At 37.5% G+C, this 25275-nt stretch overlaps 1 protein-coding gene across 5 annotated transcripts; it reads left to right on the top strand.

Moving 5' to 3' along the window:
* The first annotated feature begins 6561 nt into the window (after positions 1–6561).
* LOC139147289 (low-density lipoprotein receptor-related protein 12-like) lies at positions 6562–25189 on the top strand. 5 transcript variants are annotated; one of them, XM_070718321.1, is made up of 10 exons: positions 6743–6881; positions 7247–7504; positions 8639–9329; positions 10106–10254; positions 19413–19677; positions 20088–20258; positions 20453–20674; positions 21133–21264; positions 22264–22422; positions 22625–24734. In XM_070718321.1, exons 5-10 carry the CDS (start codon positions 19434–19436, stop codon positions 22792–22794), a joined length of 1098 nt encoding a protein of 365 aa, XP_070574422.1. In that variant the 5' UTR covers positions 6743–6881; positions 7247–7504; positions 8639–9329; positions 10106–10254; positions 19413–19433; the 3' UTR covers positions 22795–24734. The 5 variants fall into 5 exon arrangements, with proteins under 5 accessions (XP_070574419.1, XP_070574420.1, XP_070574418.1 ...); XM_070718318.1 differs by lacking the exon at positions 8639–9329 and having other exon boundaries at positions 6562–6881; positions 7247–7522; XM_070718319.1 differs by lacking the exon at positions 8639–9329 and having other exon boundaries at positions 6674–6881; positions 22625–25189.
* Positions 25190–25275: the final 86 nt, after the last annotated feature.

Below are 25275 nucleotides of genomic sequence, written 5' to 3'. Positions count from 1 at the left end.
CGTCGGTGACATTATTTCCTTGGTGATCTCTCTCTCTCTCTCTCTCTCTCTCTCTCTCTCTCTCTCTCTCACATAATGCGTGTAGTTTTGCAGGGATAATTTTCAAGAAGATTTTGACAAGTTATAGGGGACGTGTGTGTTTTTAATATGAAAAACAAGGCATGTTTTCCGGCAAACTAAAAATCACGTGACGTACGGCAAATGAAACTCATCGGTTTTGAACTTAACCCCTCTCCCAACCGAACTGTGTGTGAAAGCTCAAAAGCACTGCGACGATTAACGACTTGAACCTGTCCCGAATATTGGTGAATTGCCAAAATATGTTTGTTGAATTGTAAAACACTAAATAGTCTTTTTGAACAAAAAATATTAAGCTCAGAGCTTAGCGGTTTAAATGATAAGCTTAATTGTGTACCACAATCGAATAAGAGCTACCATACCCCCCCCCCCTCCTCCTCCCATTTGTCATGTGCAAGTTCTCATTATCCACGGTTCCTCGATGTTTCCCGGAGAAAGGGGGACTAATGATTCGAGTTAACTCAGTGTAAAATTGTTTTACATAATGGCCAGAGTACTCTCCAAATTTAAAACTAATTACCAAATATGGAATGTCATCGCTTTGTCCTTGGCCTGTGGAGGAATAGGTTGGAAATGAAATTAAAAACGTTCGCTCATCTTCTGACATTCACAAGTACATTTGGTCGATTTGTGTGATAGGAAGAGGCGTTTTAAGTCAAAACCGACCGCCCAACTCTATAGACAAAAGGTGACCGATTTTCGTCTGTCATAAAACTGCATACGACGTCGCCCTTCAGACGAAGTCAAAAAATAAAAAAATACATTACCATACGAAACGGGAAAAGTGATCACATTATTTGAAATAGGTTGTTCACTTGATGTTAAATATATCTTCCAAGTGACTTAAAATTAAAAATTGCATTCATAAATTTTCCATGATGTCAAACAGGTTTCAATTTGCAGAGAGGATCATTGTCTTTGCTATTAACCTCCCTGGACCTCTATACGATGGTATAACCCACGGGTGCTCGGCACACTATATGTACGGCCGTGTGATTGCAATGGTTGAAATATATCGCAATTACAACGGAGACGCGCCTGAATGCCGATCGAGCGTCTGTGGTAGCCTAGTAGAGAGATGTCCTGGATGTCGGAAGTGCATTTTGCGAATGCGATGTCTGTTGATTTATCAGTCTTTGAGATGCAAAGGTGAACTAGTAATGATTTTATAAATCTAAATTCTTTGTATCATATTCATCGGGGAAAATATCATTTGTTTGGCAAAACAGAAGAAACTAGTACCCAGAGTTTCCTTTACATTGTCATGTATAGATGGGGACCCAATGGTGGGAAAGTTTTAAAAAACATTATCCCTTCTCTCAATCAAATCCACCCGGCACATTATAAAATGGAAGTGAGAAGACTAGAGTGCTTGAAGATACGTTTTAAAAAACTTACAAAACTGGTCTACATATATAAATTGTTCTGCTTGTGGGAAACATGGCCGACTTCACAGAGTTATCTCTGAGGCTACGAATCATAGGGAGTATTTGATGTACCCAGTGCTTTGAGTCACCAAACAGACACGGACAGAGTTCATGAGGTCCATTTTTGCCACGCAGTTTGTCGATGGAGTCTGTATTTTAACTCTATGATCTGCTAAAGATTCGACAATATTGTCAAAGCTCGCCATCACACGGTCAGTATAAAGTTTTCCTTCTTATCGCTCTATTATTGAAGTAAGCAATAGTTGTAGTTAACGAAGTCATATTGCTGTAAGGGCCGGGATATTTTAGGATTTAAACTCTACGAAGCATTGTCAGTATGGAGTTTACACCATCACACTATTACAGCATACACATGTACACGCAGTACTCTAACAATACTAAACGCGTTTAACAGACATACCACATAGTTCTGGGAAAACTAAAATATAGAAATTAGAAATAAAATTCGGTCAAATAAACTAAACAGTACATTACAAATAATATTCCTTTCACATCGAAGTGAAATTCACAAAGCTACAAAGTATTAATATCGGAGATAAACGAGTTTTTACTTTGATACACTGTCTAAGAAGAGGGCTTACTGCCACGTGGTCGGAGTAACCCGCCTCACGTAGAACTGGATACGGATAAATCCAAACAGACTCGTAGAAACTTCCTCGCTGGTAATACATACACCAAAAGCAGGCCCTTCATCAGATGGTGGTGCTTTCATGGGCAGCAAATGCAACTAACGGGGATAGCAAGAAATAAGGCCTTGCTTTACCAATATGCCAACAGCAGGTGTACTGGAACAGATATATTGAAAGAGCGGCCGAATTCATGAATATGCAATTGATTTAAATACCAAATGTCCAGCTGAGTATATTTGCCCCTTCTATTCAGGTATGCCGGCAATGTTACACTTTAAGTGAAAGAATAATGCCAATGACAGGTCATGACTGTGAACAAGATTTGTATAATGAAGATCACTGCAGAATGATTACATTTAGTGGTACATAATTTCAATTAACGTGGACTCATTAATCTGTATGGTCAGTGATTGCACTCAGCAATACTTGATTATCGATTTCTGAGCCTAGTATTGCTGACCTTTATTTATGTGATTTTGAAATAGCAAAGACCATAGTATTTGAAAGTAGTGAATTTCCACACTCAGGGAGTCAAGGTTGTTCTCCTGAAATGGAATAAATTTTTAACTAGGCAAAATGCTATTTTAACAGCGGTAGTTGCGTTTTGTACTTGTTACTGATGTCAAAACTTGACCGCTTTCCCAACGATTCATACAATCTGTGTCGTAGAACACCGACGTCCTAGTTCTACGACATCGGAGGTTTCCGAACAAATACATATCGAGGCACCAAACCACAATGTTGACTCGGAAAATGTATTCTTGGCAGGATGTAGAGGACGCTATATATGTCAGGGTTTACCAACCCTTTCTTTATCTTGACATCAGTCTGTATAAAATAAACTTTTGCTAGAGCAAATTCTTTACCATTCTTTTTCAAAATCAAGAATACAAATTTGGGATCACCGTGGAATTTTTTGTATTGGAGAAACAAATTACTAGTACCCAATATTTACCGATCTCTTACATTCAGAATGGCTGCCATCCCTTTGTGTTATCTCTAGGGTTATTCTCAATTTTCACAAAATTAAACCGGTGAAAACTTTCTTTACTCCATCAACTTCAAAATGAGCCCCTACAAATGGTAGGACAAAAGAATATTGTAAAAGTTTGAGATTCTGAATAATTGTCCCCGGTGCGAATGTCCCCTTAATCGGAACATTTGCATTTCAATTGGAAGGTCCCACAGAAGCAAGCATATTGCATTCGCCTGTATCGTACAAGCTGCGCTGCAAAACGCATTTTGCAATTCTTGTCGGGTATTTATAATAAGTTAATAGGTAACAGAATAGGATATGATTACCGAATTAAAGGTAAGAAATCCTTATTCTGATAAATATCAAGATGTACAGTGTATTACACCCACCATGATATATTGATGATTGTCATGATCAGCTTTGATCTTACTAGTAATACCGTTTAAAATCTTCGCTTATGACAATTTGGCATCAACTTAAGAATTGACCTAATGTAATAAAGAACTTTGACGATAAAGTAAGGGTTATATCTACGTCAGCGGCAAAAATCTGGTAAATTCGGCATGCTAATATAGAAGAGTCAACAAATTTCTGAAACTAAAATTCGGCCTGTCTCTGGCTTCAGTAAGGGCTAGAGTAAAATATGATTTTTCAGCCTCCCATCAGAATAATTAGTTTTTATGACATCCAATTCTGCAAGAGAATAAAATGATTGAGGTATATCTTTTTAAGTTGATTTCCATGTCCTACTGCGGTGCGCTGTTTGTTCAAAATTATTTGACGCGTCAAAACTGAAAGCTAGGCCCTACAAAAGTTTACCACGCCCTGTGAAGCGGAAAAAAACATTCCTCAAAGTATAAAAAATAGAGGACGAAAACGTAGTAAAGTGTAACTCAATTAAATGACAGAGAGTATCATTCAATAACAATAACAAAATAAAAAATACAACCAAAAATCTTCTTTTGATTTAAAATAACGATATTCTTATAAACATTTAGTTAACTAGGAAACCATATATGAGAGAGAGAGAGAGAGAGAGAGAGAGAGAGAGAGAGAGAGAGAGAGAGAGAGAGAGAGAGACTATTTGTGAGGGCTATGGGTTTACCCTTTAAAGAAAAAGAGCTGCTGCACGGATTTCATTCAAACTTGCCAAATGGCAATATGCCAGTCTTTATATGTATACATCTATTTGTTTCAAAGTATATTTCAAGATGGCCGTCGGGCAGCTATTCTTTATGGTTATTTATCTTATATTTAAAGCCTTAACACAGAAACACAGACATGCCTAACCTGATTTCAAACTTGTCACAAAGGTTGGCACTCATATAACCCCAATCATATATATATATATATATATATATATATATATATATATATATATATATATATATATATATATATATATATAATTGCAAGACGTGAATTTGTTTTGCAATTAAACGGAAGGCAATATAGTTGTACAGATGCTATGATAGTTGGTTGAATTTTGACAGTAGGATGTGTACACATATTCTTCTCTCGTTGCATACATGTTGGCAATTGTTTGTCAACAGCTGTTGATGACCATTGTCTGCAGAGCTTGTATAATCGACAATGTCATATTATATTTCACTGTGAGTTCTCACTTGGATAAACCCGACTAAAAGAAATACAACATTTTTTTCCATTAACACATCATGAAACTTTAGAAGTGAATAGCGAGGCAATTATGAAGTTTGGTATACGTGGTGCACCTATAGTGGCGTATACTGCGTATAGAAATAAGTCAATTTTAAAATTTTGAAAAAAATGGAATATTCAAAGAATCAGTGAGCTGATGAAGATAGTTCGGCGCTGACCTCAAAACAAAGACAGTAATTTTCAAGTGACTTTCAAATGTGTATGCCTTCACAAGTGGGTTATTGATCCAGTAAGTCAAGAAAAGAAATGATTCCTGTATTGAAAATCAAACAAATGCCGAGTCGGCAATGTTTGTTTCTAAAAGAAGCACTGTTTAACTCATATCTTGAAATCAAACTGATTGAATCCATTTCGTTCATATCAACATTACTTTTTCCGTTTTCCAGCTTTTGTGAACATGTCAGGCAAATTACAATACTGAACAGAGCTATCTGGTAAGTGTACGTGCAAGTCAATAGGCGCTGCTGACACTGAACTTCGAATGGGTAGTCTTCACCGTACAATATCAAACGTGCAATCCATCGGTAAAAGGTATATCCGTTTCAAGTGCATATAACAGGTATACTCTCACTCACGAGTGCAAAGCAAACGCGGGAACGTATCGGTCAGTCAAGATTCATCCGTCAACACGGTTTTCCTCTACAACATCACCAACCGCTGACCTAATATTTGATCATGGCTCTCCAGAAACGAGCAAATACCCGCTAATCCAACAAACCAGTTCCCTATTGTCTCACGTATGCGACAGTGGAGAACATAGCACAGCTTACTGAATAAACGAGGAATATACCAGGCCAGGTAACAGATTTTCAATAGTGCGTGTTTTGCCTGTTTGATTGCATACCCTCGAGTGAAGCGATCAATATTGCATGTACCTAGTTATGTTATCGCTTTCAGAATTTGATAAAGAAACATGTCTTTCATCTTTAAGGGCAAAATATCTGTATGGCGTTACCTATACGAACTGCAGCTGTCGTTCACGCATAGGTGGAACCGCCTTCGTTAGTGGCCAATACGGCATTGTCGCAAATTCGACAGGAACGCAATATCTGAATGTTTTGAAAAACAATGCGTTCGCAGACGAGTTGGACACAGGTATTACCCAGCGATCAAGAGTCCACAAGCCAAATATGTCGAGAGACAAATCACAAATCAATGTACGGTCTGAAAACTTTTGAACAGTGCAGAAAGCAACGTGACCTAACTCAACACTTTTTTCCATCTCTGTATTCAGTATTGGAAGAGGATACTTATCGTGGAGTATCATTCAACGTTGTACCAATATTTGTCAAACTTACTCGCTGTATAACCATGGTTGTGTGAAACCATATAGATCCTTGACTGAATTTTACGAGTGGTAGGCACTGCTTGCAATGAACCACTTATGTAGTGTAAATAAGTCACTGAAAAGAACATGAATTGTGGGTTGCATAAGGCGTTATTTATTTATTTATTCATTTATTTATTTAGGTTATTTATTTCTTTATGTATTCATTTATTCGGCGTGTAACCTAGCATATCATACATTATAACAGTCTCATTGCATGCATCTTACGCCAAAATGTTCGTATGCTCATTAATGGCACTCACTATCACCGCCACCACCACCACCATATGTTGATAATGATGATGATGATGATGACGATGATGATGATGATGATGATGATGATGATGATGATGATGATTATTATTATTTAAATTGTTGTTGTATTATTGTTTGTTTGTTGGTTGGTTGGTTTTTAACCCGTACAGGCTGTGTTTCATCATGTCATGCGATCCCTGCGTCGAATTTGATGTTGTTCGGGTTTCGTTTGGTTTGTTTTGATCTTTGATCACCTACTCGATGTTTGGGCATGCGCTGCAGATGATCTAGGAATAGCAACCATGTGACCAGACTATTTGAAGTCACAGTAGGCGTCGACGATTGGCTGATTTGGTTTCATCAAATATGATTAGAGTGAGATGGCAAACGTAACGCCCGGTGAAATGTTTTTGATTGACCGGTAGAACGAGCCAGAGTAACGATCGCGTATTAGCGTCGATCTGACGAGATGTCCCTCCGCAGAACAGGTAGGCGCTTTGACGATTTATCGATATGCCCGCTACGTTTCACACTCCACGCACTCGAATTGTATGTCATTAAGTTGGTGCTCAAAAAAACCCCAAAACAACACCAATAAGCATTTATAGCTCTTTTTCATTTCAGCAATATTTATGCATGTTTCTTGCGCGGCTACAGATCACGTGCATTCGCGTGAATGACCCTCATTAATGCATGATTGAGTATTTTTCACCACTCTGATTTCATAGGTCACACTTTCCGGAGCAATATCGATATTTTAGAACAGCAATTGTATAATGAGGGAATGTTTCAGCTTCGTAGGAATTGAAATGAAATAACCAGGTTCCAAAATTACGAATTTATTCAATTTCAGGAAAATTAGACCCAGTGCATGAACTCGATTCCACAGACTGGAGACATAATTGAATTCGCAATCACTCCTCCAGAGATTTCTGCTGTTGATAACTACATATGGATAAAAGCAAGATGGCCGACAATCTCCGTCTGCCGACCCGTCGCCATGGGAACGACATGCTGACGATCTTAATGCTCCTTCTTTCATACACTGCATCTGCTTTTATTGTTGAAAGTTTTGGGGTAAAGGAATATCCCTCATATCAAAGTCGGCCAGGTAGTTTACCATCTCAAGGTGATACCGATTACATTCTGAGCAAGTATTATTATTTACATTAATGCCACACGTAACTCGTTATGTGCGAAAAATTCTTGGCTTAAAGCCAGAGAGAGAGAGAGAGAGAGAGAGAGAGAGAGAGAGAGAGAGAGAGAGCCCATAAGTCTGTCATCCTCTTTGCTCTGGCTCTATTTACTAACAATGCATATTGCTATGCAGTGAATATATACGTTGTAGAATTATATTGTAGGAACCCACTAAGAAATTATAAAAATGGCTAATCGGCATATTTGTAGAATATTCTGTAAATTACATTCATCTCATTTTTGACGTGGAAAGAAACATATGTCTTTCTATACTGTGTTGTTATTGTATACGGCTACTGTACATGGACGGAATCCTAAACGTGCTATCGGCTGCAGCAGCTAGCTCTCGTTGCCATAGAGCCCACCCCGAGCGACAATGGCGTTCACTTCTCCATCATTTATAAATTGAAACTCGCAGGAAGGCAACAATATTGCTTTTCAATTCCCTACACTGTTTTCTCTGCCAACACTGATGGATCAGCGTTCGAGGCGATGACACAAACGGTTAGAGAGCTTCACAGGTCGCCAACGTGATGAGGCCAAAGAAGGTAGTCCATTGTCAATAGTGCCGTGTCAAAATTTTCAGACTTGGTGTTCGTCACGTTCATTGTCATTTGAACGACCGACGAAATCTTTCTGTCTGAATCAGGGGAGAAAGTGGCAATGATCTGTCAGATAACGCATAGACAGTAGGGGGGGACTCTACTGTCAATCCCCCCTGTCGTCCTTTGTCCATCAGTCTTTGTCTGTCTTATGTCATACAATTCACAGGCTCTCGTTTTGAATTACAACAGAACGATAATTAAGATCTAAATCTCCCTTTCAATATGTATACTGGAGAGAATCCAATCAGCAGGGCAATGCTGAGAAATAATATAACACTGGGTTCATTGCGAAAAAAATATTAAATATGTCGCGCAAGCCAGGACAAGGTTTTCTGCTATTCCCGTGCGCTTCTAAATACACGCACAAAAAGTAGACTAAATTGTAAAAGCCACAGGTATTAAAGCTGTGGATTATTACAGAGGAAAGATATATTATTATGCAGGACTTCGTTGGATCGTGAACTTTGAAATTAACGAGTGCCCGTGGGACTGCGATTGAAGCTTAGTGGTATCCCCCAAAGGATAAAGATAAGCAAATACATCTTTTTTCTTCTTGCGTATGTCGTCTTCTCGAGGGATGTAAGTGATTTTCTCGTGAGAGTCCGATCAAAACAATGCTGCGAGATTAGAACGTTCCCTTTAAGACAAAAAAGGCAGCGCCAGGGGTGACATAAATTGTGTGGGTAACAGATAAAAGTCTTTAGTACGTATGGTTTATTCATTTTCCAATTATCATGAAAAAGTCACACAATTGCAGATTTATTCTTCATTCGATTTTGTAGTTAGAGACTAGCTTATGAGCGATGTCGATCAATTTTAGTTCATCGCAATCGAGCCGACGATAAATTGTCGTGTTCTGCTGATCGGAACATGCTGTTGTATGACGTCAAAACAGGCTGGCTACTGCGGAGGATAAAGAGCGATAGTGTCGCAGCGTTTGGTGACGTGACTTGATTTCTATAAAAAGGAAGAAAGGTGTAATTGTACAATATTACACCGTCGGACTGCCGAGGTGAAAGGTTATAACATTGCTGTCGTGGGAATGCTTAATTTCAGCGTATTTCCAGCAGCAGCAGATATCCGCAGTCAAGCATTGGAAAAAAACAAAAAAGTAATTTGGTGATGCTAAAAAAGGTACAGAAAAATGTTTATCTATGATGAAAAAAATACAAAAGAAAATTAGCGTAAATGTATATAGAAATGGCATAATTTTGCTGCCAACGTGTGTGGTCAGATTGTTTATTAACCTTGTAGGCAGCTGTAGAATTTTCTTACAGAGAAATAAACACCACTCGCACTCATCTACTGTAGGTTTCGCGCATTAAAATTTGCTCAGTCACTCACAGTGTAAGTTCGATTGAAAAGGAAATCTTTAGAATAACGATCAAAGGGGATATATAGACCTTAGTCTGTAAGCTGTAGCTATATGATTAGAACATTACTTCTACGTTTTTATGTAATCAAATTTTGACTTTGATGATTCACCGAAAATTAAATTTGCAAAACCATAGAGGAGAGAGTGTTATAAGTGGTCTGCCAAATGGAAATATTGTCAGTGACAAACGACACAAGGTTAATTTAAACGACAAATCACGCAAATAATACGAGTATGTATCTGTGTATGTGTCTATGTATGTATGTTTAGATGTATGTGTATGTATTATATGTGTATATATGAATGCATGTACATTTACATTATATACACGTTTGTTTGGTTGTGGGTGAGCAGCCGTCATTTTCTTCGGGCGTAGACGTTGTAAAAATAGTAACTTTCTGACAAGGAACGAGTGCTGCGGTATTTTAATCGTTATTTGACATTGAAATGACGCATCTTTTCGCACTTCCCATTGCTTTGGTGAGAGGGCTGTCAGCAATGTTTTCTAATTTCGCGTCCATATTTACTTTTGCAGAATCTCTCGATGGCTCTGACGTCGGATGCGGCAACAGTGTGTTCACCTCTGACGTTGGGGAGATCACATCGCCTAACTATCCGAAAATTTACCCAAATGATATATCATGCGAATACCGTATATCCGTCGTGGCTGGGTCTTCTCTCTGGGTATGTCATACCACTCTCTTTTACTTTACAAACTGTTTATTTGACAATGCGAGAATTGTTCACTTTTGTCCCAAATTCAGCCAAATATTCTAAAACGTGATTGATGATCACGACCGAAGCGATTCGCACTTTCTCATTCGTCTTCGTACCATGAAGAGAACTAAAAAAAGAAAAGAAAAAGAAAATAAATATTACGAAGACAACATGTTATAAGTGAATTTTACTATTGCAATTTTCCTGAGCGAACAAACACTGCCTGAGCGCATAATTTGTCAACATTTAGGTCAATTTTTTATTGTCAGACTGACAGGGTAAGAAATAAATTGCATACTGGCAACCCTAATTCAAATGTGAAATTCCAAGCGAACATTCCACATAACAGAAAATTCCTGCAAAATGAACAAAAAAAAGAATTTCATTTTCCCTTAGGCCATCAACCTTGAAGATTCAATGGAATGATTCGTAACAAGCCACCGTGTTGCAAGAAGCCAAATTATAGTACACACGCGTGTTTTTTCCGATTTTGATCCAATTAGAATGCGTCGACCTCGGGAGTAAAAACGGTCTATTTCAGTTTGATCAGTCTTCATTTTAGTATTTTGTTAGCTTTTTAAAGTTTCATGTCTCAAGTTTTATTGGCGTGTTCTATGAACTAATATCGGTAGAAATTAAGAATTTCTCTCGAAACATCCATGCACCGCATGCACCGGGGATATCAAATCATCCTGACAACTATGCACCATTATGTTAACATCATCTCGTTTGTTCCCATCATCATAATTCTTGGTCGTTTATTGAGTGTTGACAGAACATGTCTATTCCACTTACGATAGAATGACGTATCGCAATCAGCCACAACTTAGTGATTATTAAACTTCCATGCATCATGGATTTAACCGATTTTTTCAAATCCAGACTAAAATGAGTCTTGATACAGCCAGTGTATCGATAGAATGCGCTGATACTAAGTTGTAAAATTTACTACTTTGCATAATTCATAACCGAGGCTTTCTGAATCAATTCAGAAGTATGTATGTATGTATGTATGTATGTATGTATGTATGTATGTATGTATGTATGTATGTATGTATGTATGTTAAATAAAATGCATTAAATACTATCTACTGTTGATTGACCAATCAGAGTGCTCAATTCAGGGTGTTTTATCTACTCGTAAAGCCTTGGTCACCAATTCTAGAAACGACTGACAGCGCCGTAGTAAAGTACTGTCCAATCAAAAGTGAACATGTCATATTCTGTAGACATCTGGTACGTTTTATATATTCAAATTTGGTAACACAGCGGAAACCAGCTGCAACACAAAATCTGCTGTGGTACAAACATAAACTAATGTGCCTTAGGGCATTTATAGGATGTTCCATTACATTGGACGGCTATTTCACAAATAAATGTTTTAATTCATATCCTAAACATGTTACGTTGACAAAGGGGACGGTTGACGTAAACACATTGAAAACGAAAATATATCAGTTAGGGGCGATAGTTTTTAAGTCGGATAAAACCCTCGTACTCGGGCTCTTCTGGTATATAAAGTCCAACCCAACGATAAAATGTCTCGGCCTGCGGCCTCGACATTTTATCGTTGGGTTGGATTTTTACATACCAGAAGAGCCCTCGTACTCGGGCTTTATCCTATAGGGCCTACTAATAAATGTACAGGCAAATATGTTCACATAAATATTCACATCAGATATATGCCCACATGCAACATATATATATATATATATATATATATATATATATATATATATATATATATATATATATATATATATATATATATATATATATATATATATATATATATATAATTTATCTATAGCGCAACACGGCACAGCTAATGCTGTGCTGTGGTTTACTGATGAATTCACGTTGATTACCACAGTACCTTGGAATTCAAGGTGACCGGAAATTCGACAAACATGATGTCAGAGCGTAATTGCTCTTTTAAATTTAAAAAAGTAACTGTTCACGATTGAACCTCTGTCGAGTCGTCTGCTGTACGGCCGACCAACTGCAAAGTTTGCGGATAAACCGCTCAATAAGGAAAATGGATAGATAATATCGACATACTGTCCGAGAAATTAAAAACTATGATTGCCAGTTAAAGTGTCCAGGCTGTTATTCAAAAAGCGAAACATATGAGCAGCATTTTGCAAAGGCACGTACAAATGGTGACCCGTGAACAACCTTTCGAACCTGTGCTGAACTTCAGCCGAGAAATGCTCACTTGTAATGAAGTATGTGAAAATATCAGTTATGTACCCTTGACGTGCCCTCGGGTACAACGGACATTGCCAAGCCTCTTTTCGAGACAGTACACCTAAATACCGAATGAGACTGTTATTGATCAAAACACACTCTTTTTGTTTTCACCTAAGTCAACTTGAAATATTAAGCATTTTTTCACATGCACTAAATATATAGAATATTTTATGATGATACAGGTATGTTTTTGCATATAACAGAGACAGCACAAATATTATGTATCATTCGATATATTTGTGTCAGTGTCTATGCATTTATATTGTCGACAAAGATACAAACAAGATCTACAAATCAAGTGTGTGTGCCTCTGTAACATATTACTAATGCACATTGATATTAAAATCGGATGGCGATACACACCAGAAGGAGTAATATATTGATGAAATGGGATCCCTGGAGAATGTATAATTATGAAAATTGTTTTCACGTGTAAATTTCCTGATGGAACACGGCCTCTTGCGTATCGGCCTCTCATTCTGAGAGTAAATTGTGTCATTTCATTACGACACCTCGCAGTGAATAAGGTGATTTCGCAAGGTAAATCTAATAAAAATTCATTGGCCTCTTTGTAACCGAGTGTGAGTGTTTGCTCGGTCAGGCACGTATAACCAACTGATTTCCACGACGAAAACAGGCAGTGACCTTGAATATGCGTATATTAATGTCGACCAGTGCCAAGATCCGGCAGGCAAGATGACATTATATTAGCTTACGGTCGTCGGTTTCTCGGGTTTCAGCAAAACACAGGTGCAGGTGCAATTGTATCTCCAAAAAGGAAGTGAATGATTAAATAACGATGTCAAGGAGGTGGCGACTTTGTTTTTCATGTATATGCAATGCGCGACTGAAATATTGTATGCCAGAGTCGATGACCTGATTTTTGTCAAAACATTAAAGCGCGGGGAAATATACAGATTTAAAATTGATCATAACGCAATGTGAATGTTGAAAGACTTCTACAGGTAGGAGAAGTCAACTGCTTAAAATTCATAGAGACATGATTGTCTTACATTTTTCATCACACTCTTTCCTACACCATGTTGACGATAACAGACCTGCATCGATCTCGTGATAATTATAATAAAATAATGTTAAAGCACTGAGGTTTATGAGGCTGATGTTAAAGCATTGAGGTGTTGTCATTTGACAGTAAGTCCATTTACGTCATTTCTACACAAACACTTATAAAACACTGATTTGGAACATCTTTTCCTATAAATTATCGCCATGCGTTTAAAAACACCTCTTTTAGGGACCGGTCAGTTTCTTCGGCCGGGGGGGCGGTGGATTGATTGGGGGTCACCCTGTTTTTTACTTTGGTGATAGGGGGTCACCATGTTTTTGAAATGCCAAATAAGGGGGGGGGGGTAGTGTGTTTTTGAATTTCGACACGGCTCATACTTGCTTAAAATGCATTGTGCCGGCCACAAATTTCATCATTCAGTTGCATTTTTTGGCACGCCCTTCGGGCGCGTAACTTGAATAATAAAAAGACATATTGTTCAGAGCCCCATCCTAGTGCAAAACTTTAATATATCAGACATATATATATCTGACAGTCTGTATGCTTAGAATTTTTCGACGTGCGCCCTTCGGGCGCACGTCTTTAAAATTTCAAGCAATATTTTTCAGCATGCCCTTCAGCTGCATAACTTTCATATATATATATATATATATATATATATATATATATATATATATATATATATATATATATATATATATATATATACGCACACACTGAATCGTTCAATTTATATTCCACCTATTGTTTTACCTTTGCCGCTCGCAGGGAGGCGGGTAACCCTGTTTTTGAGAGTTGGAATAGGGGGGGTCAGCCTGTTTTCGAAAGCTGGAATAGGGGGGATCAGCTACTTTTTGATGTCGGCAAAAAATAATCCACCCTCCCCCGGCCGAAGAAAGTGACCAGTCCCTTACTCTATCTCTATATGAATTGAGCCCTCTTCGGGTTGACTGCTTTGGAAAGTGTCAGTCAAAGGTTATTTTCGCCCTCAATGTTGTCACCACGGACCTTTATCATGTTTATCTATTAGCGTAAACGCTTTGACTTTGACTGAAATAGTTGGAACACAGTGTACATAGAGGGACTGTGATTGGAACTATAGGGAAGTTTGAGGCACAGGTAAATTTGCACGTTTGCGTCTTTCGCACCTTCATATACATTGTAAGTTCTATAAGTGTTCACCCAACCGATTTAAAAAGGCATCCTAGAAAAAGAAACTGATCACAAAGTACAAATATCAACTGGAAAACAATCAAATACCGCTGACGAATGCATGATATTACTGGACAATGGACACTTTGCAACATAATGTTGCCTTGACCTGTTTACTATAGTAAACAAATATATGTACTGTTGCGTACATGGCAAATATCTACAGGGATGGCAATCATCCGATCCGTTCATTTAGAAGAGAAAGTCAATCACTACATACAGTTTGAGACGCTGTTCCCTATATACTTGACCATTGACTTGATAAAGAACTGGCTGATGACGTTAATTGACAAAGAAATTTTACGCACCCGACACATTTTGCCTAAACACACTTATAAAGACAACGCTAACCTGACTCTCATGGAATGCTTCGAAGTTCAAAATCCAAGGAGAAGCTTGTAGTTTATGTTAACTAAAATTTTAAGATACTTTATCGAAAGGTAGATTTGGATTTATGTGTTTCATCCTCATCTTATGCCATGTCTAGCAACCCAATGACAAGATGTCTGCTGGGCCCTCGTTTCATTCGATTCATCAAAACAATTTCAGAGTGATTGTCGGCTTTCCTGAATGTGACAGATCAATAACCGTTACTTTTGACATTTTCATAGCTCGTAGTTGTTGTTTCGAAATCTACCCCAGAAGCATGTCTGAATACCAAGTATTCAGCAGGTCAACAGAAGACTTAATATCAGTGCACAAAAATGTTACTGTGACTTTTTGATAAAGGTTAGCGCTGCCCTCGTAGTCTTGAGTCTTGCCAAAGATTTCTCTGCTCAACATTTTTCGCCTAGTGTTATAAGCCGCAGTATTCTCAGCAGATACGTTCATGTATGTATGTATGTATGTATGTATGTATGTATGTATGTATGTATGTATGTATGTATGTATGTATGTATGTATGTATGTATGTATGTATGTATGTATGTATGTATGTATGTATGTATGTATGTATGTATGTATGTATGTATGTATGTATGTATGTATGTATGTATGTATGTATGTATGTATGTATGTATGTATGTATGTATGTATGTATGTATGTATGTATGTATGTATGTATGTATGTATGTATGTATGTATGTATGTATTGCTTTTAAGACATGATAGTGTCCATGTTTTATAGACATAAGACATATCAGACACACGCTTATCTAGAGCGTCTCCTGGGTTTCATTTGATGTTGATTCATGTGAAAATTCGTGCGATTTATATCATGCCGTGTACTTAGAATGCAAATTTTCCACAGTGCCGAGTATGAACAATCGCACAGTAAGTGAGGCTACCCACAATTCTCCATGATCTATACACACGGAGATCACTCACTGAACTGAAACAAATTTCTTCTGTACACAGAACAACTCGGTCCATATTTCAAAATTCTGGCAACATAGTTCTGATAATCATAATTTTCTGATTTCTCACTATGAATAATGAGATGATCAACCCCTTTTCCGCGGAGGAGATAGCAATTCTGTAATTTTGTCGACATAGATTTTTGACAGCCATACACAATATTTTCAAGGAAACTTAGGGAATAAATTGCATCTGTGTTGGCAAAAGAAAGGGTATTGATTTTTTTTAATGTTCGTAACAAAAGAAATTTGCATGTCTGACAGGTGGTATGATGAGACCATCTTAGTTGCTGATAACTTTATCTTGACAAGTGTATGTGCAATTTTTAGCACCTCCAAACATCGACTTCTCATTCGATTTACTCTTGAATTTTAAACATAATCAATAATTTTGGAACATAGTTTTAACAAATAATCCTGAACTTAAATTGTAAGTTCAAAATTGTTAAGAAACTGATAAAATTGAAAAAGCCTTTAGCAAAAAATGTCTGAGTGTACAAATCATGGGGAATTGTGGGTAGCCTCACTTACTGTGAATCGTGTCGTATACTTCTGCTTACCTATCATCAGTATGGAAAGGTTCGGTGTCTGCCAGATTTAAATCGGGGTTGGAGATCATTAAAATATATATTTACACACGATGTCGCCAACGTGACTGCCTGTCGAATGGACTCAATCAACCCCCATGAGACACGGCCAGCAAATCCCGGTAATCTTGTTCGATTTTCCTATCCCAGTGATTCAGAGCCACTTGACTCCTAATTGCGCACGCATGAAAGAAAGGAAATACCTACATCTTTTTGCGCTACGGAAACACATGAAAACAGGGAAAGTTTGTCAATACAGGCATGTGGAAATGAATCTACACACCCATCTATTACCTCATCGTTACATGCTATGAAATATTACAACTGTCACGTGATAAGATAGATATCCTTTTATCTTTTTACTGTTCTTTATTTTTGACAACATTCGCAAGCAGTCAAGCTATTTGAAATGGGAAAAATATGACGCATAAATGAGACTCTGAAATATTATATTTATTTCGGCTTGTTAGTTTTTGTATAATACATCTAACAATCAATGTCCAATTCGAGAAACTTGCGATTTCTTTAGAAAAATGTAGGTTTGTATACTCACTGTAGGTGCACCGTTGAAGCGAAGCTTCGTCACAGAGCCGTGAAGTCATTCCAACTTAACCAACGGACATCAACTTTTCATATATGCAGAAAATCAGTGTGGCTCGCTTTGAGAATACAGCTGACGAACTTGCACTCTGAAAGTACTCTGTCTCGTGCTTGGAGACAATGGCCAACGTCATCAAATGGTATAGTCAAAAATGCAAGGGAACAATGGAATCTCAGATATAGTAACATGTAAATGTTTAGATTAGTCTAATTGTCCACTTCAAGGAGCTTCTAATTACACAGATGTTACTTTTGAAGCCAGAGCTGTAAGTGGCGAAAATAATTACTTCAATCTCACTGATAATGCGTTCAAACTACGGTATACTCATCTTCCGCAAACTTTGAGCGATAAAAACTAAGGCAATAGTTAGGCATGATAGCAAAACGTTTGGACTTTCAAGTGCACAAACAAGTCATGATACATTCTATCCATAGCACCTAGCTACTCAAACATACCGCAGAGATGAAATCTTATCTTTGTATGACGGAAAACTACTCATAATGAATTTTGACATCTAAAGACTGCTGATATCTCGGTATTTTGATTACTTAGCATTTACTTCAACTTTTACGCCTAATGTGATTTGTGATTATCATCATTAATCCTGAAAACAGTGTAGCGAAGGATTAAAATCTCATCAAGCGACGGTGGCAGGAATAAGGGGGACTAAACATGAAAGCTACACTGGATGATCTGATTGTCCATTGATGATAACATCGACATTCTTACACTTATCATTTTCTACCTCAGTGCCATTAAAAGTCCTTTGTTTCCTGCAAGAACCCTAAAGTATCCGCTCTGACAAGTATCAACGACGCCATCAGTCAAGATTTTGACAAAAATGTAGACAGCTTTATGATAGTCATCGATATTCCATATCTGGATTTCAACACGTCATTTATCTGTTTGATATTTGCCGCTATGCAGTGCGGTGAATTTGAAAACCTACAAATGGATTCTCAACCAAATTGATAGCTCGACTCTGAAGAACGTGTATCGTCTCCGAACACGTCACTCGAGCGAAGGATACCGATATTTGATTCTTCACAGCGATTGCTAAATCGAATTAGTCATATTTGTGAGCAGACTTAATAACACAGTTATTATTTTCAAAGCCTTGCCTCAACATTCTACAATGCCTTGCCATATGGCAACATAAAGTTAGAAAGCATGTGTTGATTCTGCGAGATTTTTTTTTCTACATAAAGGTAAAACAATTGCTGTGCATCTAATTGGGAAAGATTTGTTTCGGTATCACCGTGGTTATCATTTTTGTCAATAGTTTTTTCAAAGCAATATCTTCATCCAAGATGACAAGGAAACCCCTCATACAATATATTTTCCAAAAGCAGATAATCTCAAGTTAAGTATGGTAGCAATGGTTTACTCGAAGAATGAAGGGGCGTATATTTGGTGTAGAAAACCTCAATTTTGGCAGTAATGATGAAAATCAATTTAATTCAGAAGCTTGATACTATCTTCTGAAATTTAATGTTTCACTTGAGTCAAGAGTAGCCTCATTCTAAAATGGCAGGGGTTGAAAGACTGACACTCAAAAAATTGATTAAAATCATGATAAGATAAAAATGTGATAACTTTATTGCCAAACAAAATAGTCGGTTTGTTAAATAGTTTCTAAAGAACATAATGTGAAAATTTCAGAAACTTTGACCCAGGTAGAGTGGGGATAAATTCTTTTGAAATCTTGAAATTGAGAGAAAAGAGAAGCCAGGAAATCGGATGAGCAAAATACGTTGTGTTACGTGCCCCCGGCATAGCCACCTTAACGTTTGTTCCGCAGTAATACAGTCGACAAATATACATCCAAATTTACAATAGTGTTTGAACTAACATGTCGAGAAAGATATTGCTTATCCAGCATCTAGTCCATTCTTTATGATTTAAAATTATCCTGCATAATATATGCAATGTGGCATTTTACTTGCATCAGGAGCTCACTATACACATGAACTAAACTGACACAAGCTAAAACGCCGTCCCTAATGCAGGCCATTCCCTTTAAAACCTTCAAAACCATCTGAGATCCAAACAACATCGAATATAAAATTCCACTTTTCATTCTGCTGCAGCTGCAGTTCACAGACGTAAGCATGGAAACCTCTGACAACTGTGATTTGGACAGCATAACTCTTTACACAGGGAACGACAGTGATGGCGCTCTCCTAATGAAGATATGTGACTTCAACTCTTCGCGTTCAACGCTTTCGTTGAATGGCTCAGAGGTATTCGTCGTCTTCCAGTCAAACCACATTGGGAGTTCTACAGGCTTTCGGCTTTTGTATTATGCCTTCCAGTCCACCGAATTGAACCGTAGAAACAGCGCCACATATGACGGTGAGTCCTTTACATGTAGATCTAATTTGGTCCATATTTGGCTTGTTTGTTGCGTATTTTTGCAATGTTCGATTCTTTGCTTTCGTTTTTTTTTTGTTGGAGTCGTAATTTTAATTTAAGCTATGAAACTGGAGCTATGCACTGTCTATGTAAAGTTATTATCAAATAACATGGATGTTTATTATGTATAATAGTGTTGCCATGGCATAAGCCGCATAGTGATTTTTTTTACATTTCCGAAGCGATCAATCAAAGAGTTACTTTCTTCCGTCGTGAGCAATAGTGATAGTTGGTTGAATAAATTATACCAGGCAATAGAATTCCATAAGCTTGTGTCGAGTGAGTGAAGAAGGCTTGTTTGAAAAATATGTTTTGGCTGATAACCCCATTGCCTGCTTAACTCTCTGCAGTTTGCAACCAAACAATTAGCATGGCCCTCAGTGGTGAAGTTTTGTCACATCGAGGGTATCCAAACAACGATTATCCTTCAGACGTCACCTGTCAGTTGGTCATTGACCCCGGCGGGCGGTTCACCGGAGTTTACGTCAGTTTCTTCGACGTGAACATGAAAGTATTTTCAGGTAGGTGGTCGATACGTCAGTTGAAGGAAATTACTCTGCATACACAAAAGTCTTAGTACAATGAATCATTTATTTCAATAACATTTTCAAAATGAATTTCCTGCAAGCTTCCTACGCCAGGAAATATCGGGCGACTCTTAATTCAATTTATTCATTATCATGTAATGCTCAAATATTGAACTATCTTATTCCAGTTCATTCCCCTGGGCAGGCGTGCCCAACCACGGCCGAGAAAATAGTGGTATCGCCTGCCAACCAGGAATCCTCCAAGGAATTAACTGTGTGTGCGAACGAGGCGAACAGATCATCGACGGCCATCGACTCGGCTGTGTCTATTACTATGTACACATTACCGCACAGCAACTACAACTACAGAGGATTTAAAGCTTTCTTTACTCAGTATTACCATTCTAAAGGTAACGATGCAGTTGAATCATCAAGGAATTCATTGCTTTTTCAGTTTGTGATCCAAAGATGTGTGGATTTTCACATTATTTTCGCAAGGCATATTTGTGAGTAGCTTGAATCACAATGTTAGTGATAAATCTGGTCACTATCTTGGCTAAAAACGATTCTTAATAATATCTTGACCAAATTTTGTCAGGTTCTGCTTACGTTATTTTCTGTTGTGCATTCATTTTATCTACAATATGTGCAGCCATTATATGATTGAACTTCATTGATCCACAACATTTTTCAATTTATTCAAACTTACAGGGGTAGTTGTATTCGTCTTAAACTTTAACCTTGTTGGTGTTGCCCGTCCTTTAAATTAAGCTGGGTTTTACAGATATGAGAATTCTAGTCGACACCCAAAGATACCAGTCAGGCATTGGTTTGCCAACCCACTCTGACATTGTCGATTTGCCGACAGATGGCGGTATACATCCGTGCCTTGTTGACGACTTTTACTGTGAAGGGTTGTCGCGCTGTATTCCCGGTTTCCTCAGATGCGATGGCATCAATCACTGCGGTAACCATGCAGATGAGAGAAATTGTGACCCAGGTGAGATCATAAGTGAACGTAGATGGCGCTCATCAGGACAGCCTGTACAGAAGTCTTAACATTCAATGAGTTACAACAGTTCTGCATTTTATTGAACCATTTCCTATTCGATTCGCTATACAAAAACATCTTGCCTGTAGGCAATTTATCTTTCTTATAGTAGAGAGAGAGAGAGAGAGAGAGAGAGAGAGAGAGAGAGAGAGAGAGAGTACTTGTGACGAACTTTTGATCATATTTTCAGGTATTACCTAATAGCTGGCAGACACAATGCATTATTCCAATATGCAATGTTATTGTTGACAAATGATTGTTGTCTTGGCTAACATCAGTCATCAACAAGGACCTTGAACTCATGCAGGTCGCATTGTGCAGGTGCAACCTAGGCATTTCAACGTTATTTTGGAATAGAACAAAAAACTGTATTTTACACACGGAACAACAATCCTTCAAACGCATTGATTTATGTTTATTTGTTTATTTAATCTCGAACCAACAGGTTGTCCCAATTACAGGTTTGTTTGAAAATAAAAATATAATACCAAAACGAAAAATATATAAGTTACAACGTAAACAAACAGACAGGAGAATTCACATGAAAAACCCAGCAACACAGCGAAAGATACACAGAAATACATCCAGATAAAAGTAATTATTCAGAAAAAAGGATCTTACATAATCCATGACGAAAATTACTGAAGTTATTAAAAATATCTAAATTTTGCTCTTTACAGATAGAATTAAAATAAGTCTGAGATCGTTATAAAAATGAGTGTTTCAAGATATTCGTAAGTGCTGACACTGGTCTAAAAAGAACAGCACGACGCAAGGTAAAAACAGGAACGTTAAAATGAATCTGTGCAAGAACATCTGGTACACTATAAACTGAGTGAAGGAGTAGCTGATGGCGCTGTTTATGTTAGGAAATGTCATCAGTTACCTGTCTGTTGGCGTAAGTAACACTGAGTTCAACTCTAATTCTGGTTTTCTTTTAACACAAAGACTTTGAAATCCCTGCCATCGAAGACATCTGTAATCCAGATGAGATATATTGCGGGTCCTACGCACAACCCTACACGACTTGCGTCATAAAACACAGAATATGTGATGGCAGGAAGAACTGTGTGAACGGCCTCGATGAAAAATCTTGTCCTGAGCCCGGTAAGTGATGGAGGGACTGTGGTCGAACGCCCTCCCAAGTATCATATCACTTGCTTTCGTTTTAAAGAACAATTTTGTGCAATACGTGAGTTGAGTCAAGGAAGTAATGTTAGTTAATCACCGACATCCTCATTATGTCTTAGTGATATTTTGATTGAAATTCATGTGCAATAGTAATCTTTTTTTCTATATTTGTTTCCAGTGGCAGGGTTGTCTGCAAAAGCAATGGTCGGAGTCATTCTTGGCCTTTTCCAAGTTGTCGTCCTGGCAGCTGTCGTCACCAGATACTTCCACCACAGGCGGAGGAAACGTGAGCGAAACAAAGTTCTGCGCAACACCGGTTATGACGCCGTCAAGGGGTCCGAGCTCTGAAGCTCTTCAAAGTGCCGTCAAAACTACTCGACAGATGCTGGCGCGAAAGCGTTGAAAGTTATTCTTAGGAAAGACTGGTGTTTTGGCAAACGAGACGAATTTGGACAATTAAGTTCCCCGAACAAACGCTTAGAAATCCGTCGCCATATTTGCTCACAGAACAAATCGAAGAACATAATGCATGCATATCTCCGATCCCTCGGTTGCCATATCGAGAACTTAATGGACAGTATTTTTATGTTGTGAACATTTAGTGGTAACTGTGTAACTGTGTAACTGATCATTTGGATAGGACTATAAAACAATACATTGAGACGCGGTATTTTTCAAAAATATATTCTAAGTAACAGTCAGCAATTAAAGCTATATATAATTGTATTCATTGCTGACTCCCTAGTAGATGTGCGTGTAATAAGTTGTCAACGCATACGAGGTGGGCTTCCAAAAGGCATAATCGATGTTTTCCTTTTGTAAGTCATTGTAATATGGAGTTTGATATATGTCAAATTATTTTTATGTACATTAGTTCACTTTTTATCGTGAGATTGAGGTAATTCACATTGAACTTGTGACAGTGAGCCTTGACTTAAAAATAATTTATACGTGGTGGGTTCTCGTGATTTCAAACTAATTCAAAGTTTTATCACGTAGTGAGAATTCCTATTTGGTTTATGACACATATTCAGAATGGAATACAGCAGATGTTTTGTGAAAATGCATGTTTGTATACAGTTTTCTCTGACGGGTGAAAGGCCAAACTAACTTGAAAGGGTGAGCTAGTGTCTTACATAAATTACAACACTTCACCTGTGATAGAGAAGAGGTCAAATGGAAGATGCCTCATTTTGGTTGAACAGAGGCGTCATTTAAATCTTACCAGGTACTAGTATATCATTTCCGCTGAGACAAAATATTTCCTTTACGTTGCTTTTTTTACTTGTCACGTTTTACTTTTGATTTCAAACAAAACATGCGCTTATTTAGCGTTTCCCTATAGTCACATGTTAAGAAGAGTTAACATTCATGATAAACTATAATTTAAGAGATGTTTACGAGGCGAACAAACTTTTGTGTGAATCAGTCGGTAAACTTTTGACAAAAATGTACGAGCTTTTTTCCGCCCGGTTTGTAAAACAATTTACCTTTGTTTATGATAGCGATTTTGTTAAATAATTTCTTTAAAATACCTAAAACCAATCATAGGATTTGTAATATTTTTGGATATTGTATAAAATTACTTTTGCAGTGTGTGTAAGATAAGTGATAGCAAAGCAATCTGAAGTATAAACTATTATGGCGCTTAACATGAACATGCCATCACCAAAATTATTTCAGGTACATAGGATTTTAATGTTAAAATGAATCTCAGAAATTGGAGAGACTCCACTAATACACATATAATCCAGCGAATACTGCTTTACTTGACAAGACGATCATGTAGAAAGAGAAAGTTCAATTTTCCTTCTTCATCAAGTCAATGAAACTAGTCGTTTGGCATTTCCATTCGGTGTCTCTGCAAAATGGAATAGATATTCTACTTGACCTAATTTGAATCGTGTAATTAAAAGAAGCACCGCCATTGTCTCATACTCAAATTGTAAAGTCGACCTATACTTAAAAAGATATATATGTCATGCTTTGTGTATTTGAATTACCTCTGAAATTTTCTGCAGAAATTTTCATTGTATATCATGGTATTTGTATTATGAGTTGAGTTTGTTTAAACATGTAAGCTTATAGTTTGGAAGATATTTCACTTTTATTTGACACTTCAAACGGTCACCCTCATCACGTGCTAAACGGCAATGAATCAACACAAGGTTTGTCACGCTTGTTTTATTGACACGTCTTATTACAGGTGATGTTATAAATAAATCGCCTATCGTATCAAATCAATAAAACCAATAAATTATTGATTATATAATGGCGAATCACTTGAGAACTCACGTGTAGTGAATATTTATACTAATCCTCTACATGCAAGCCACGTGATTTATCTTGTGACATCAGTGACATTTTCACTTGACCTTCGAAAAGACACCCTTGGGTGGTTCTCAGTCAAACTTGATGATATAGCTTCTATGATATTTCATTGTTAATGCCAACCAGGTAAAATTTACGACAGGTCGACGCTCATCGATGATTCAATTGGATGTACTGACACATCGCCACATTTCTATGGATGATAGAATCTTTAACTAACCATACATCGGGTACACAGAGACTACAAATCAGCATATAAAGTTGTGCTTATTAGACTTTCACGTCATCAATCAATTACTACAATGATTAATTATTCAATCACGCTGTAATATTTTAGAAGCTAGTACTGCTCGGGAGATAAGTCCTCAAACTGAGCGAATTAAAGTGACTATTGGTATAGGGAGTTACCGTGTGACTTGCCTCCACCTCTACATCTGTAAATCTGGACTTATCAGCCCTGAGCATGCCCTCCACTATACCCTGCGCGTTATCGTATAC

The sequence above is a fragment of the Ptychodera flava genome, chromosome 13 (assembly GCF_041260155.1).
Source record: "Ptychodera flava strain L36383 chromosome 13, AS_Pfla_20210202, whole genome shotgun sequence".
Classification (NCBI taxonomy): Eukaryota; Metazoa; Hemichordata; class Enteropneusta; family Ptychoderidae; genus Ptychodera; species Ptychodera flava.
This window is presented reverse-complemented; position numbering and strand designations above follow the sequence as displayed.

Excerpts from the sequence above, each read along its gene's own strand:
- LOC139147289 (XM_070718317.1), top strand. The coding sequence starts at position 7,345 with ATGGATAAAAGCAAGATGGCCGACAATCTCCGTCTGCCGACCCGTCGC. Across the intron at positions 7,544-10,105 it reads TGATACCGATTACATTCTGA|AATCTCTCGATGGCTCTGAC; the intron begins GCAAGTATTATT and ends TTACTTTTGCAG. Across the intron at positions 22,423-22,624 it reads AAAATCTTGTCCTGAGCCCG|TGGCAGGGTTGTCTGCAAAA; the intron begins GTAAGTGATGGA and ends ATTTGTTTCCAG.